This window comes from Oncorhynchus kisutch, linkage group LG16 (assembly GCF_002021735.2).
Source record: "Oncorhynchus kisutch isolate 150728-3 linkage group LG16, Okis_V2, whole genome shotgun sequence".
NCBI classification, from domain to species: Eukaryota; Metazoa; Chordata; class Actinopteri; order Salmoniformes; family Salmonidae; genus Oncorhynchus; species Oncorhynchus kisutch.
In genome coordinates this window covers 30620902-30638367 of record NC_034189.2, presented here as the reverse complement: position 1 = coordinate 30638367, position 17466 = coordinate 30620902, and the positions used below count along the sequence as shown (strand labels likewise).

The 17466-nt window shown below is 43.7% G+C and overlaps 1 protein-coding gene across 3 annotated transcripts in view; it reads left to right on the top strand.

Annotated features, from left to right (window-relative positions):
• The window catches only part of LOC109906618 (TBC1 domain family member 14-like), a 63965-nt gene that overhangs the window by 19330 nt on the left and 27169 nt on the right, over positions 1–17466 (top strand). Inside the window, exons 1-2 of one of the 3 annotated variants that reach the window (XM_020504420.2) lie at positions 820–1173; positions 6983–7106. Coding sequence is in view for 2 of the 3 variants with exons in the window: in XM_020504418.2 (XP_020360007.1) it covers positions 6983–7106 (124 nt within the window). In the remaining variant the exon portion in view is untranslated. Of the gene's footprint in view, positions 1–819; positions 1174–6982; positions 7107–15310; positions 15912–17466 lie in introns of those variants that run through there. The other 2 variants (XM_020504418.2, XM_031792229.1) reach the window with 2 other exon arrangements.

Below are 17466 nucleotides of genomic sequence, written 5' to 3'. Positions count from 1 at the left end.
CTAACAACAGTAGCACAGATTGATAGTTAGCTAACATTGGCTGTCTACAGCAGGCACAAGCCAAACCTCGCTTAACTTCTTATGGTATAGGGAATGCGTGCATCCCACTTGGCCATAAACCAGGGAAAATGGGGCACGCTATTTATCCAAAAGTGAAAATGCTGCCCCCTATACCTCCAGTTGTGGCCTGGAGTATTTTAATGAGGCTGATCGGCATACTATCTGTGCTATGTGCACATCAAAAAGGTTGAATATTCTTGGTGTGTCTGAGGCTTTAGGCCTATTTTAAAATAGTGAGTACATGTATGGGACTATGGCCATTGACGGAATTACCATAACCCACTCTGAAGTTTATGAAGCTGTTGTTAAAAGTTCAACAAAGAGTTTTAATGGCTGGTTTTACATCCCTCTCCATCACAGCTGAGCTGTTTCGGTGCAGGTGGTTGGTTATTTTCACCTTTGCGTACACAAATTCCCCTACTTGCAATGCCGCTTGTTTTCCTCAGATCTTAGTTGCCTTCCTATCACGACTATCACTACTTTCAAACTAGCTTGCCAAACCAGTGTTTGACCAGCGCACGTGGTGACAACAGCATGCGCTTTGTGTCAAGGTTTATTCAAGTTTACACACGTGTTGTAGGCACTGGGGCCAACCACTTTTCTCTGCTGCTCCCTCCAATCAATTACTCTGCTCTCTCGCTCTTGTGTGTGTGTGTGTGTGTGTGTGTGTGTGTGTGTGGTTACACATCCTCTTTCTGCACTTAACACACTCACTTTCTCTGTCTACACACATACATTCTCTCTCTTTCCCCTCCCCTGTTCTCAGTCAAACTCCTTCATTCTTACGCAGTGTTGGTGGTAGAGTGGGCTGTGGGTAGGATCTGAATGACACAGAACACAGGGTTACGTCTCAGCTGTGGGTGTCTCTATCCCTTAAAAATATATATACTTTTCTCTTTTATCCTACTGAATACAACTATGGACCTCAGGCTTGACTGAATGAGAGGCTCTACTTCATACTAAGGAGTTTCTCTCTCTGGGATTCTGAGAGCGAACAGATGCCTTGCTGAGGATCTGAAGAATTTCTCTCTCTGGACAGTGGAGAAATTGTTGTGGTTTTGCACTGGCACACAGACAGGATGGCTGCCCCTTCACTTTCCTCTTCATTGACAGGTCTGTGTGTACGAGAGGGCTATTCTGACCTCCTTCAGTGTGTAGTATACACTGGCTTTAGAAAAAACAAACCATCACTTCGAAGTTATCTAGGGGCTATATTTCTGTTTTCTACCCATTTGTTTTCCTAGCCTGGATACGAGTCCATTTCTGCTAGCATTCCACTGTGATATGCTAAACATGACACTGGGAGTGTAGTGTGTGTGTATGTGTGTGGCATATGACGAGGAATATAAGGACTGGAATGTTTTAGCCTGGGTACTAGTCTGTTGTTTCCCGCTTGACACAAAAAGAACACTCTGCCATGTGAGTGGTTATGAGGCCTGGAGGGTTTTCTGTTTAGGCAAAGTGTGTGATTGTGTGTACCAGGTGTCATTATGACACAGCCTGGAAAGGGGAACAAGTACTTGAAGTTCTGAATATTCTCTTACTGCTCTGACGGTCATGTGTTTTGTTGTGTTTAAAGCAGTTCTGGTACACACTTTGGGGATTTGTCTGCTTTTTAAAACTTTTCTGAAACGTTTTACATTCTTTACTGCTTAGGGCCTACATTATTCACGTGTGAATACTGAGTACAGAAAATCTTGTAGAATCTGCCCCTCCACATCAGACTATTTATTGTAATGTTTACTAAAGCAAATGATTACAACCAACCAAGTGTGAATCCGTAGTTTCCTTGTGGTAAGCTAATAGGAAAAAGGAAAAATAGGCCTAGGTTATAGTCAAAATCTTGTGTTTTAGCTAATAGGAAAGATTAGCAAACTTAGCTAACTTTGCTCTGTGACGGTTTCAGTCAGTGCCCAGCTGTGCCCCTTGCACCCCTGAACTTCCCCATTTAAGTTCCTTTATCACAGCGGAAGTTACTGCTGTTTAAGACTGTGTTTATAGTGCTTAGTTCTCTTCAGTTATTGATTAATTTTCCCTTTAGGTATGTAGGTAGATAAGTCATTGAGAACAAATGTTATTTTACAATAACGACGAGTCCACAGCTCCTCAAGCTGCTTTCTAATCTAGATTCAGCATTGCAGGCAATGTTTCTATTTTTGCATTATTTTTGTAAAAAATAAAAAAAAATGTATGTGCCTGTCTGGTTGTATATTGTAATATTTATTTTTGACCCAACAATATTCTTCTCTGACAAATCGTTACTTAACAGCGTCATAACAATGTCTGCTGGGCCTGGTGTTGCGTAAGTAAATGTAATATTTACATGCCAGACCTGGGCTACTGATACAGTGCTATAGTGCACACCCACTTCCCTGTGCTTTCATCCCGGTTTGCACTACCTCCAGAGGGATGAAGGGAGAGCCTGGTGGGAGACTGGGACCGAGGTTAGAGGGATCGGAGAGGAGTGGTACACAGAGTACGTTTGCATTGAGTTGCACCATACGTTGTCAACGTCTCATGAAAAACTGCTTCCTAAAATTCAAGTTGTGTTATCATTTTTCACTCCCATCATCAAAATCACTTTTGAAGAATGCATGTCATTGCTCGTTCACTGCATTGCAATGTTTCAATTGAAATATTTCCATATTTGCCAAATTGACAGGAGGGCCTTCTCAAGTTTGGCTTCTTGTCAGAACCATAACATCGTGGACTTTGCCTCAGAGCCTGAGATTGCTAATTAGAAACGCACACAGCTGCAGCCATAAACACACAAACTAACATGATTCATGTTCTGGCCCGGGCACTAGGCTTTTTATTGTCCCTGTGTTTTGAGAACCAGCAGCCATACTGCTCTTTGTTTGATGTGAGAGACCCACCACCAACCAAGTTTTTCCATTTACACAGCCCCTAGTGCACATTACTGTTAGGCGACACATCTTTCATGTTTACCTTCCTGACATTTTTAAAGGTAGACGGCGATATGACATAGATGCCGAAATGAAACAGCATAGTCGGTCAATTTCAGCAACAACTAAAAGTGTTGATGTGCGGTTCTCAACTCCTCTGCTGTTCTGGTGCCGTGGCTAACACGCTGTGAGCCGCGTGAAACGAACCCGTTGCACGTGCACCGATGCAAGACTTTGCTCTCACACAGTATCTTGCTCGTCTCAGTATTTTCGGGTGCTGCTCGTGTCAACGTAATTTTGCCGAGTCTTGCTTTTAATGAAGGTTGGAAAAGTCACAAAGGATTAACTCTTGGGAGCGAAAGAACAGAGGGTTGTGTAATTATTTTCCTCTGGGAAATGGGACATGGCTACGTAGCTCTGAAACCACCATCTGCGGGGAACACTCAGCCCTAACGCCCACCTCCTCACAGTTCCCAGCCGACTCGTCTCCGGTACGGGTCCTATATTCATTTTAATGTGTTGACAATTTTAATAGTATGCATACCAATGGTCCAGTATTCTCGATCCCTGCTGTGCGTACACTTTTGGTGGTCTGATAGACTCAACACGAAACGTTTCTCGTTTAGGCCCAAGACCATATGTCATATATAAGGCAAAATCGGATTTAAGGAAGATTTTGTGCGTACTGGTTATACATTTGCCCCTCGCTGGTCTTTCTCTAGATATTCATGTTTTATTCATCTTTAAAGGTTAGCAAAGGTGCAGTCTGAACCTCTGGAACTTGTTTTGATTATGTAACGCATTTGTCAACATGTGAGCCATTGAAAGGATTAATCTAAGGTCAAGTACCAGAGGCTAGGCTTATATATTCGGCTCAAGTTACTACATCCTTTTGTAGGCCGCAATGATGGGTCTATTAGATGCAGGTTACACAGTGTCCATAACATGCCATGTCACCACAGCGTCCAATAGTGCAACTGGGTGGGCTCACTGGACCCAGAATGGTCATCAGAAAAGGTCAGGCAGATCACAGATAACGATCATGGGACCTTTACTGGGACTACCGGAGTTTGACCTATTTCTCGAAGGCGAAGAATGTTCAGATTCAGGCACTGCCCTGGAGCTTCTATATAGCCTGGCTACCTCACTAGGCTGTGAGGTCGGACAATGGCGACTGGCAACTGCAGTGGTCGATCTGGTTGGCCAGGCTAGCTTTTATAGACACACTTTCAGATATTTCCCCTTTCTCATTGTAGATTGTTTCTGAGATTTAGCCTTAGTTTTGAGTTACAGTTTTGAGACTCAAAATGACTGGTGCCAACGGTAATCTCTGTCTTTGCCTCTTTTCCTCTCAGTTTTTCCTCACATCATCCACTTCAATGCTCCCCCCCCTCCCCTGCCTTCTGAGAAATAGCAGGCCCCTCTGCCGCTTATTTTATTTCCCATGAAGGAGATCTGAGTGTCATTGTCGGTTACTTTGAACTGGCTTTCAGGCTTTGAGTTCTGTTTGTCTCGTGCAGTATCTCGACAGGGTACTTTGAAGCAGAGCCCGTAGAAGCCCAGACTAACAACTCATTGGCTAATTTCTGGTCTTTGTCTTTTTGGTCCAAGCAACCATTAGGCAGGCACAAGTGTATACACCCTTAGACACTTGGATAGCCTGTAAAAGTAGGGACACGTTTTTCAATGGGAAGATGCAAGCCTCGGTCCTGTATCTCAGTCAATCTACTATCCTGTGTTTTTGAAAGCATTCGAGATGGGTTCCATGGGGGGGTGAGTGGGTCAAGGGATATGGGTCATAATGGGTCATGTCAAACAGCAGTCCCTCTCTGACCACTGACTTGTATCCTCCAGAGTCTCTCTGTTGAGATTCTGGTGTAACTCACTCTGTAGTTTTAATTCAATAATACGTACACAACAGTTGCCAGCTGTGTGTGTGTGTGTGTTTGTTGCTCTGTGTGAGTGTCAGGGAGCAGGTATTAGGGAGCTGTTGGTCAGTAGGCAGGCAGTATACTGTTTTTCACTGTGTGGTCAATGGGGTTCCAAAAAGGCATATGCTTTGTGTTAAAATGTACTGTAAGGTGGCCTAATGTTATTTTCCCACAGTCAAGATGCTTCATACTGTATAGGTAGTGGATTTAGGATTCTGTAATCCAGTGAGATTGTTACATTTACCCTTTGCGGTGGCCATTTATGCTCATAGTAACTTTCCAAATATTCACACATTTTCCCTTTTTCAAAAGGAATTGTGTCAACAACAAAAAGTCATGAGATAAGCCAATATCCTGTGCCGTGATGTCTTATCCTGAATTGCTTTGCCCTCTGCAAATCCATTGATTCGAAAGGTTCAGCTTCCGTAACCTTATGGATTGCGTAGCACTTAGGCTAGTAGTAGAAAAGACAAGCTTACTCCACTGGAAAGCAGGAAATGAGCTGGCTAGTGTCATTCAATGTATCTGCCCGTTACGTCACCTCTCGTAACGTTGAGGAAGTTGGCTCGTTTATCAGATGTTTTATTCATGCTTTTTCACTCTCTATTCGAGTTTTTAATTGAAGCCGTCCATTGTCTCTTTGTGAATCCTGCACCATAGCCTGTCTTGATGGAGAAATGAATGCAGTATCCCTATCTGAATGAGATGGCCATGTTCATTATTATGTCCATTTGCATTCAGTTCTAAACATCATCCACCCAAGCTAAACATACTGTTCTGACTGTCCCTGTGTTAGCCTACATTGTCTAGATGGTACTACAAACGGTTGTCCAAAGGAACATGTGAAAACGTTTCCTCTATTGAATAAGACACGTTTTCAGTAAACGGTTAACCAGTAATGTTGATCCCTGTTTCACGTACAGAGATGAAATCATCAGACACTAGAGAAGATTAACCAAGTTTACTTCTTCCCAATTGGTCGATACAGCTGTAATTCAGACACAGACACTGTTTCCCCCGTTGTAGTATCCATACCCCGCCTTGGGTGGAGTCTCCTCCTTATCTCTAAACATTGCATCATTATTGCTGGGCAGGGAGCTGAATGGGCCTGAAACGGTTCCTCCCCTTATCAGTACCGCCACATGCGATCGTGTTCCCTGCACTCAGCTCCTCCCAAGCTTCATTATGGCTCCGCCCCTCATGTCTCTTTTGGAACTAATGTTCCTATACTTCTGAGTATAGCAATGTTCAAAGTTTACCCCCGGAGTCCAACACTGTGAAATGCTTACTTTAGAAGCCCTTAATAACCAACAATGGAGTTAAGAAAAGGTTTACTAAATACACTAAAGTTAAAAACAATGTAATAACACAATAAAGACAACAATAACCGAGTCAATGACGGTACAGTTTGCTTTAAAGCTGAACTCAATGGTGAAACTGCCATGTCCATTGGGATATTACAACAGCAAATAAGTTACTGCAAACAACAAACACGATACGCACGATAGAACAGCAGAATATACTAGAGGATATAATTGTATATAATATAATTCTTTGTAACCATGCTGCTTGACGCACCTCACCTCTGTTTAGTCTACAAAATAAAAACAATAACAAAGGTGCTGGAACGGACAGAGGCGCTGCTTCCCCTAATGCAGATTCCATCTTTAATGCCAAACACATTGATTATTAGATTCTTCGCTGTGCTCTTTCTAGCCTACTTTTTGTCAAGGTTGTATTTTAAATTGAAGTGTAGCCCAGTGCTCTGTCCCTGGCCTGGACTGCTCCGCTTTTCACATTGTTGGGTCTTTAACTGCCAACTGGCTTGTGGTGTGGCTTTGTGTTTTAAATCTGTGAATTCCGCTTGTGCGCTTATCTCATGGACAAACGCCAGCCAGCCTTTGTATTGTCGCTGTTCTCCGCCTCGGGTGACTTAGTGGATTGAGCCAGTGTGTGTTCAGCTTTGGCTCTGGGTTTTAATGTCTTAATTTACATGTTCTCACTCTCTCTCTCTATCTTTCTCTGTTCCTCACTATTCTCTCTCTTCCCCTCTGTCTTCCCTCTCTTGCTCCCTCACTCTCTCAGGAGTCTGTTTGTCAAGAAAGTGAAGGACACTCGGCCAGTGGAGCAGAAGGACCCGGGCTGGAAGCTGTTTGGGAAAGTCCTCCCTAGAGAGTGCTCAGTGAAACACCCCCAGAAAATACAGAAGGTATGCACGAGCGCGCACACACACACACACACACACACACACACACAGATAGAGAAAACAGACCACACTGCTCGACATTAACGCTTGTCCTCTAGTCCGGGACAAGTAAAAATAATTGGCGGCCAAGAAAAATATACAGTGGGATTTTTTATGAATTTATTTGCAAAATATGGTGGAAAATAAGTATTTGGTCACCTACAAACAAGCAAGATTTGTGGCTTTCACAGACCTGTAACTTCTTCTTTAAGAGGCTCCTCTGTCCTCCACTTGTTACCTGGATTATTGGCACCTGTTTGAACTTGTTATCAATATAAAAGACACCTGTCCACAACCTCAAACAGTCACACTCCAAACTCCACTATGGCCAAGACCAAAGAGCTGTCAAAGGACACCAGAAACAAAATTGTAGACCTGCACCAGGCTGAGAAGACTGAATCTGCAAAAGGTAAGCACCTTGGTTTGAAGAAATCAACTGTGTGAGCAATTATTAGGACATGGAAGACATACAAGACCACTGATAATCTCCCTCGATCTGGGGCTCCACGAAAGATCTCACCCCATGAGGTCAAAATGATCACAAGAACGGTGAGCAAAAATCCCAGAACCACACGGGGGGACCTAGTGAATGACCTGCAGAGAGCTGGGACCAAAGTAACAAAGCCTACCATCAGTAACACACTACGCCGCCAGGGACTCAAATCCTGCAGTGCCAGACCTGTCCCCCTGCTTAAGCCAGTACATGTCAGGCGCATCTGAAGTTTGCTAGAGAGCATTTGGATGATCCAGAAGAAGATTGGGAGAATGTCATATGGTCAGATGAAACCAAAATATAACTTTTTGGTAAAAACTCAACTCGTCGTGTTTGGAGGACAAAGAATGCTGTGTTGCATCCAAAGAACACCATACCTACTGTGAAGCATGGGGGTGGGCACATCATGCTTTGGGGCTGTTTTTCTTCAAAGGGACCAGGACGACTGATCCGTGTAAAGGAAAGAATGAATGGGGCCATGTATCGTGAGATTTTGAGTGAAAACATCCTTCCATCAGCAAGGGCATTGAAGATGAAACGTGGCTGGGTCTTTCAGCATGACAATGATCCCAAACACACCGCCGGGCAACCAAGGAGTGGCTTCGTAAGAAGCATTTCAAGGTCCTGGAGTGGCCTAGCCAGTCTCCAGATCTCAACACCATAGAAAATCTTTGGAGGGAATTGAAAGTCCGTGTTGCCCAGCAATAGCCCCAAAACATCACTGCTCTAGAGGAGATCTGCATGGAGGAATGGGCCAAAATACCAGTAACAGTGTGTGAGAACCTTGTGAAGACTTACAGAAAACATTTGACATCTGTCATTGCCAACAAAGGGTATATAACAAAGTATTGAGAAACTTTTGTTATTGACCAAATACTTATTTTCCACCATAATTTGCAAATAAATTCATAAAAAATCCTACAATGTGATTTTCTGGATTTTTTTTCCTTCTCATTTTGTCTGTCATAGTTGAAGTGTACCTATGATGAAAATTACAGGCTTCATCTTTTTAAGTGGGAGAACTTGCACAATTGGTGGCTGACTAAATACTTTTTTGCCCCACTGTAGATTTAAGTTGTCCAAATGGACAAGTAAAAAAAAAAGACCTATCACATCACAATTTCAAACAATTACTTCGATCATAATTGGATCAGAGAGGCCAACATTGGAATAATGTTCAAATTAATGACATACTTATAAGCAAGACTCCGGGTCATGTTTTTTTATTTGTATTTTATAGGATCCCCATTAGCCGGCGCCAATGGGGACAGCTAGTCTTACTGGGGTCCGACACAAAACGAAAAAGACATTACAGACAAAAGTGTACATACATTTAAATATTAACATGTAGTGTGCGCGTGTGTTTTGCATCTATCATTTACACATGTCAGTACATCCTTTAAAAGTTACGAGCTTATGCTACTACTGTTTGTGGTAGATGGTGGCATTCTGTCATTGCCCCACACAATCACAAGGGGGAGTTGATCTATCGGTAGTTGGTAGTCTAAACTGTAGCAATTAATGGAGGCATTTTCAATCTGAGAGTCTTTCCTCTGGCACTATAGTCCTGCATCAGGCAACAACAAACTGTCAGTGGTCCTGGAGTTAAGAGAGAATGTGGGTAAATAGGGTGGGGGAATTTCACTTGACATGTGGACTGACGATTTTTGAAAAATAGGCACGGTGGGCTTTTGATTTCTGGCACGATAAAAACATAAATCAATAATTCTAAATGACAAACTGGCTTTATTAACAAATTAGTAAGAATGTCTCAACCCATGTTCAAGAATGGCCTTTTCCCCTTTCAGATTACAATCGCTCACTTTCGGTTATTTGAAACAAAATCATCTCCAGAATATCGTTCCTTTTTTTAACGTAAACAAGACATAGAAAGTTGGTTGCAATTTCAGTAAAGAAAAAGTAAACAACTTGTCTGTCGGCCCTGCATTAAAGGCCAAAATTAGTTAAAGGCAAAGTGTCTGTTCTCTCATTTTTTAAAATAATATTTACGTTTAATTTTGACAAACCTTTTCTAGATCTGCAAACCTACTAGTGGGGCATGCGGAGATCACTTACCACTTACCACATGTTCCATTATGATTTTTATGTTTTCTCATGGTGAAAAACATGTAATTCTCTCATTTCAATTGTCACACCATAGGATGAAATAATAAAGTAGTCAGTTAAAAATAGATGGCAAATAGGGAAGAAAAAGTGTAATACAAAATCAAAATGTTATATTTGAGGTTCTTCAAAGTAGCCACCCTTTTCCTTGATGGCAGCTTTGCACACTCTTGGTCTTCTCTCAACCAGCTTCATGAGGAATGCTATTCCAACAGTCTTGAAGGAGTTCCCATGTATGCTGAGCACTTGTTGGCTGCTTTTTTCCTTCACTCTGCGGTCCAACTCATCCCAAACCATCTCAATTGGGTTGAGATTGGGTGATTGTGGAGGCCAGGTCATCTGATGCAGCATTCATCACTCTCCTTGGTCAAATAGCTTTTACACAGCCTGGAGGTCATTGTCCTCTTGAAAAACAAATGATAGTCCCAAGCGCAAACCAGATGGGATGGCTTACCGCTGCAGAATGCTGTTGTAGCCATGCTAGTTAAGTGTGCCTTAAATTCTAAATAAATCAGACAGTGTCACCAGAATAGCATCCCCCCCCCCCCCCCCCCCCCCACTATCACACCTCCATCCCCATGCTTCACAGTGGGAACCACACATGCGGAGATCATCCGTTCACCTACTCTGCGTCTCACAAAGACCCGGTGGTTGAAACCAAAAATCTCAAATTTGGACTCACCAGACCAAAGGACATATTTCCACCTGTCTAATGTCCATTGCTCGTGTTTTTTGGTCCAAGCAAGTCTCTTCTTATTGGTGTCCTTTTAGTAGTGGTTTCTTTGCAGCAATTTGACCATGAAGGCCTGATTCACGCAGTCTCCACTGAACAGTTGATGTTGAGATGTGTCTGTTACTTGAACTCTGACACATTTATTTGGGCTACAATCTGAGGTGCAGGTAACTCAAATTAACTTATCCTCTGCAGCAGAGGTAACCTGGTCCTCGTGAGAGCCAGTTTCATCATAGCACTTTTTGCGACTGCGCTTGAAGAAACTTTCAAACTTCTTGAAAGTCCTAAAGTAATGATGGACTGTTTCTCTTTGCTTATTTGAGCTGTTCTTTCCATAATATTGACTTAGCCCTATTTGTAAAAGACCATCTTCTGTATTTCACCCCTACCTTCTCACATCACAACTGATTGGCTCAAACACATTAAGGAGGAAAGAAAATGCCACAAATTAACTTTTTAACAAGGCACACCTGTTAATTGAAATGCATTCCAGGTGACTTCCTCATGAAGCTGGTTGAGAGAATGCCAAGAGTGTGAAAAACGGGCATCAAGGCCAAGGATGGCTACTTTGAAGAATCTCTCATGACTACATGACATAGTTTTGATGTCTTCACTGTTATTCTACAATGTAGAAAATAGTGAGTAGGTGTGTCCAAACTTTAGACTGGTACTGTATATTCACTACTGTTCAAAAATGTTGGGGAACTTAGAATTTTCCTTGTTTTTTTTAAAGAAAAGCACTTATTTTGGCTATTAAAAGAACATCAAATTGATTAGAAATGCAGTGTAGATATTGTTAATGTTGTAAATTACTATTGTAGATTGAAACGGCTGATTTGCAATGGAATATCTACATAGGCATACAGAGGCACATTATCAGCAACCACCACTCCACTCCAATGGCATGTTGTGTTAGCTAATCCAAGTTTATCATTTTAAAAGGCTATTGATCATGAGAAATCCCTTTTGCAATTATGTTAGCACAGCTAAAAACGGTTGTGCTCATTAAGAAGCAATAAAACTGTCCTTTAGACTAGTTGAGTATCTGGAGCATCGGCATTTGTGGGTTCGATTACAGGCTCAAAATGGCCAGAAACAAAGCACTTTCTTCTGAAACTCATCAAATCAAGTAAAATCTATTTATATGGCTGATATCTCAAAGTTATGTACAAAAACCCAGCCTAAAACCCCAAACAGCAAGCAATGAAGGTGTAGAAGCATGGTGGCTAGGAAAAACTCCCTAGAAAGTCCAAAACCTAGGGAGGAACCAGGCTTATTTATTTATTTATTTCACCTTTATTTAACCAAGTAGGCAAGTTGAGAACAAATTCTCATTTACAATTGCGACCTGGCCAAGATAAAGCAAAGCAGTTCGACACATACAACGACACAGAGTTACACATGGAGTAAAACAAACATCCAGTCAATAATACAGTATAAACAAGTCTATATACGATGTGAGCAAATGAGGTGAGATAAGGGAGGTAAAGGCAAAAAAAAGGCCATGGTGGCAAAGTAAATACAATATAGCAAGTAAAACACTGGAATTTTAAATTTGCAGGGGAAGAATGTGAAAAGTAGAAATAAAAATAATGAGGTGCAAAGGAGTAAAATAAATACAGTAGGGAAAGAGGTAGTTGTTTGGGCTAAATTATAGGTGGGCTATGTACAGGTGCAGTAATATGTGAGCTGCTCTGACAGTTGGTGCTTAAAGCTAGTGAGGGAGATAAGTGTTTCCAGTTTCAGAGATTTTTGTAGTTCGTTCCAGTCATTGGCAGCAGAGAACTGGAAGGAGAGGCGGCCAAAGAAAGAATTGGTTTTGGGGGTGACCAGAGAGATATACCTGCTGGAGCGCGTGCTACAGGTGGGTGATGCTATGGTGACCAGTGAGCTGAGATAAGGGGGGACTTTACCTAGCAAGGTCTTGTAGATGACATGGAGCCAGTGGGTTTGGTGACGAGTATGAAGCGAGGGCCAGCCAACAAGAGCGTACAGGTCGCAATGGTGGATAGTATATGGGGCTTTGGTGACAAAACGGATTGCACTGTGATAGACTGCATCCGATTTGTTGAGTAGGGTATTGGAGGCTATTTTGTAAATGACATCGCCGAGGATTGGTAGGATGGTCAGTTTTACAAGGGTATGTTTGGCAGCATGAGTGAAGGATGCTTTGTTGCGAAATAGGAAGCCAATTCTAGATTTAACTTTGGATTGGAGATGTTTGATATGGGTCTGGAAGGAGAGTTTACAGTCTAACCAGACACCTAGGTATTTGTAGTTGTCCACGTATTCTAAGTCAGAGCCGTCCAGAGTAGTGATGTTGAACAGGCAGGCAGGTGCAGGCAGCGATCGGTTGAAGAGCATGCATTTAGTTTGACTTGTATTTAAGAGCAATTGGAGGCCACGGAAGGAGAGTTGTATGGCATGAAGCTTGCCTGGAGGGTTGTTAACAGTGTCCAAAGAAGGGCCAGAAGTATACAGAATGGTGTCGTCTGCGTAGAGGTGGATCAGAGGCTCACCAGCAGCAAGAGCGACATCATTGATGTATACAGAGAAGAGAGTCGGTCCAAGCATTGAACCCTGTGGCACCCCCATAGAGACTGCCAGAGGTCCGGACAGCAGACCCTCCGATTTGACACACTGATCTCTATCTGAGAAGTAGTTGGTGAACCAGGCGAGGCAATCATTTGAGAAACCAAGGCTGTCGAGTCTGCCGATGAGGATGTGGTGATTGACAGAGACAAGCCTTGGCCAGATCAATGAATACGGCTGCACAGTAATGTTTCTTATCGATGGCGGTTAAGATATCGTTTAGGACCTTGAGGGTGGCTGAGGTGCACCCATGACCAGCTCTGAAACCAGATTGCATAGCAGAGAAGGTATGGTGAGATTCGAAATGGTCGGTAATCTGTTTGTTGACTTGGCTTTCGAAGACCTTAGAAAGGCAGGGTAGGATAGATATAGGTCTGTAGCAGTTTGGGTCAAGAGTGTCCTCTTTGAAGAGGGGGATGACCGCAGCTGCTTTCCAATCTTTGGGAATCTCAGACGACATGAAACAGAGGTTGAACAGGCTAGTAATAGGCTATGAGGGGTGGCCAGTCATCTTCTGGCTGTGCCAGGTGGAGATTATTAACAGAACATGGCTAAGATGATCAAATGTTCATAAATGACCAGCAGGGTCAAATAATAATAATCACAGTAGTTGTCGAGGGTGCAGCAAGTCAGCACCTCAGGAGAAAATGTTAGTTGACTTTTCATAGCCGATCATTGAGTATCTCTACCGCTCCTGCTGTCTCTAGAGAGTTGAAAACAGCAGGTCCGGGACAGGTAGCACGTCCGGTGAACAGGTCAGGGTTCCATAGCCGCAGGCAGAACAGTTTAAACTGGAGCAGCAACACGGCCAGGTAGACTGGGGGCAGCAAGAAGTCATCATGCCAGGTAGTCCTGAGGCATGGTCCTAGTGCTCAGGTCCTCTGAGAGAGAGAAAGAAAGAGAGAAAGAGAGAATTAGAGAGAGCATACTTAAATTCACACAGGACACCGGATAAGACAGGAGAAGTACTCCAGATATAACAGACTGACCCTAGCCCCACGACACACAAACTACTGCAGCATAAATACTGGAGGCTGAGACGGGAGGGGTCAGGAGACACTGTGGCCCCATTCGATGATACCCCCGGACAGGGCCAAACAGGCAGGATATAACCCCACCCACTTTGCCAAAGCACAGCCCCCACACCACCTAGAGATCTCGTACAATGCTGTGTACTACTCCCTTCACAGAAGAGTGCAAACTGGCCCTAACCAGAATAGAAAGAGTGGGAGGCCCAAGTGCACAACTGAGCTAAAGGAAAGGTACATAAGAGTGTCTAATTTGAGAAACAGGAACTTCTAGGGTTGACTGTTTGCCTTCAGGAACAAAGCTTTACTATTAGCCTGTGGGTCTGAGTTGACCCAGGTTTGAAATTGTACCACTTTCCTGCTTTAAGTTTTACCATAATTTGCCATCATTGTATCCAACTCCTGTGATAGTGTCAACTATGAGGTGACGACATTACCTGTCACTTGAGTCACTTGACTACAACTATAGTCCACTATCCACCATTCGATCCTTTCAGTGGGTGTGGACAGAAACTGGAGTCCTCCTGCTAGCCAGGTGAGCTCTGTATAACCCAATCTAGCCTTAGGCATTCTCATCTCCTGCGGTGGTAACCTTATCCCTGGTGCCTGGTCTCAGATGGCTATATTTTCAGCACCTGCCTGGAAGCCATTGTCTCGCCATGGCAAGCCCTGCCTAGTGGCAGGGGGTGGGCCGAATGTCCCATGGAAGAGGACTAATGAGTTTCTGTTTTATTCGTCTACTGCTCTATTTATTCTGCTTTATTGCACTGTCACACTATAGGCTGTAATTCAACTGTCGAACTCTTCTTTTCTAATTCTCAGCGTTCCGGTGTTGTAAGTCAGGATATTTCTCTTGGTAATATGTCTGAGGGGCGGTGAAGCCTACGTGATCATTTTCATCCCCCAGAAACAGTCACTGGTTGCCTACAGGAAATGTTATTTATTCACAACCAGGAGTGGTTGATTTCAATTTAAACCCACATGAACATTCTTTGTTAATTCAGACTAATATAGTTCACACTGTAAACAATATTCCCAGTGGGAGTGTTCTGTATTGTCCTGGATTTCCTGTATGTTTCATAGCCCTCCTTGTCCCACCGGTATCTAGCTGTCAATCAACTGGGAGTCAGCCAATCCCTGTTCCCCCTTTATCCCTGGGCCGCCCTCCTCTGAGGCTAGACGGAGAACTGGCTATAATTTGAGAGGGAGAGAGCGAGGAGGAATGAAATAGAGAGGGGGAGAAGAGCGGAGGGGGAAAAAAGCTCCACAGCACATGACCCAAGGCATCTCTGTTAGAGCGCAGAGAAGATGGATTGTTATAGCAGAGAGGAGAATTGGATGAGAAATGGATCCTGTATCAATTAATCTGGGATTAATTAGAGTGCCTGGCTGGGCACAGGAGATTTAGTGTGCTCCTTTTCAGCGCAGCGACGGTGAACAATAGAGCACGGCAGTGCTGATTTGCCGATACACACGCACACACTGAAAAGAGAGATCGGATCCTCTGTGTTCTGCACTGACGCGTGGCCTCTCAGTGTAGCGTCATTGTGTGTGCTGGGAAGGACAGAAGCAAGGAGGGAGGGGAGTGAGAGAGAGCGGTATCATGCTGCCGCTGATGCATCAGCTCCAGCTCGGGGTGTGTCCCATCGGCGGGCCCGCTGTCCCCCTGACCTCTTCATCCTCGTCCTCTGTGTGGGCTGTAGCCGGGCCAACGGGAGCAGCCATGACGGTTTGTGAAGTTTAGCCCCCCCCCCCCCCCGGGTTGGTCTGGGTGTCTTTACGGAACTGCAGCGCTCATGGTGAGTGAGCTGACGTGTGTATGTGTGTGTGGTGTGTGTGTGTGTCAGCTCGAGGATGAGGGGGCGAGCACAGCAGTCTACCGTCTCTTTCCCCGTCTGACAGTAGGAGAAATTATGGAGTAGAAAGACAAGGAATGATGGAGTGAGCAAGAGACTTCATCTCTCTTAGGTGAAGAAGTATGTGTGTCGTTTCTTTTTAAAGCTTCTGCTGACCGATCTTCCTGTGAAATGCAACAACGTTGTCTTTTTCTGCAAACTCATGTTTCCCCTGTAGAAGTGTCTGGTGTTTTGTCTATTCGCCCTCTCTGTGGTCCGTGGGAAGGCATGACACGTGGAAAGTGCTGAAATATTCAGCTCAGTGCAGCTCAGGAATGCCATGCCTGGGAGACGGCGTGTTCCCTGCTAAGAAGTGTGTCAAGGGGTTTCCTTGTTATTTGTCTCTCCCAACTGAAGAGAAATAAAGCAGATTCATTTCAGAGGAAGGATGGGCGTGTTTCTTTTAGTCAGTGTTTGACGACTCTGCAGTAGCTTTATGATGTTCATAGCTCTCAATTTTAGCTCTCTAACACAATTCTGCATGCAGCTCTGTGGGTTGTAGACAGTGATTGCAGCTCTGTGGGTTGTAGACCGTGATTGCTGGTCAAAATATTGTCCGCCCTTTTGTCAGTCCATTACATCAGTGACACAAAGGGTCTTTTGTTGTTGTTCTCTCTCGAGAGATGTCATTTCACGATCTCCCCTTTTATACAGTAGCTGTAGCTCACCGATAGGTATGTTTAGGTTGTGATTTGATAGGATTATTATTGTCTTGCTGGTAGGCTGTTTACTGTCAGTGTGTTGACTGTCACTGTCTTGGCTCAGACTGGTCCTGCCTACCTCCTGGGTGTCGGTCTGGAGTGATGTTCTGCTCCTTTGGGAGAGGCTGAGTGCTCTTTTCGGTTTTCACAAATGGCAAACAGCCCACAGACCGAGACCACTCTGACACACACACACACACACACCCTCTGAGTCTCTCTAACCTCTCTTCATGGGAGTAGGAAGGAGAATGTAGAGTGCTCAATCCTGACCCAGTGCAGTAAATGGTCTGCATGTGCGCTCGACCTAGGGGATGTTGAACTCAATGAAAAGTGCTCTTTTTCATGGTTGCACAAAAACCATTCAATTGTATTCCTCTGTCCTGTGTGGTAGTAGACTATTACAGTATAACTTTATTGATCTCCTTTTTTTGCTAGATAACGTTAGCTAGCGCTAGTTGGTTGTACCTGCTTTTTCTCTAACATGTTTTCAGCACTTCCATGATTTATCAAAACTCATTTTACATTGTCTCTCTGCAGCATATGAGCAATATGTTTGGAACATCAAATTGCAATAAAACTGCAGTATCGAATCACAATGCCTATAGAATCATGAGAATAGCAATACATATCGTATTGGAACCTACTTTTGATAGTATCGTATCGTGAGGGCCCTATCAATTTCCAGCCCTAGTAATCACTAGACCCTGTACTGTCTGTTTTGATTATTGCTAGTGATGCACCGATATGACATTTTTGAC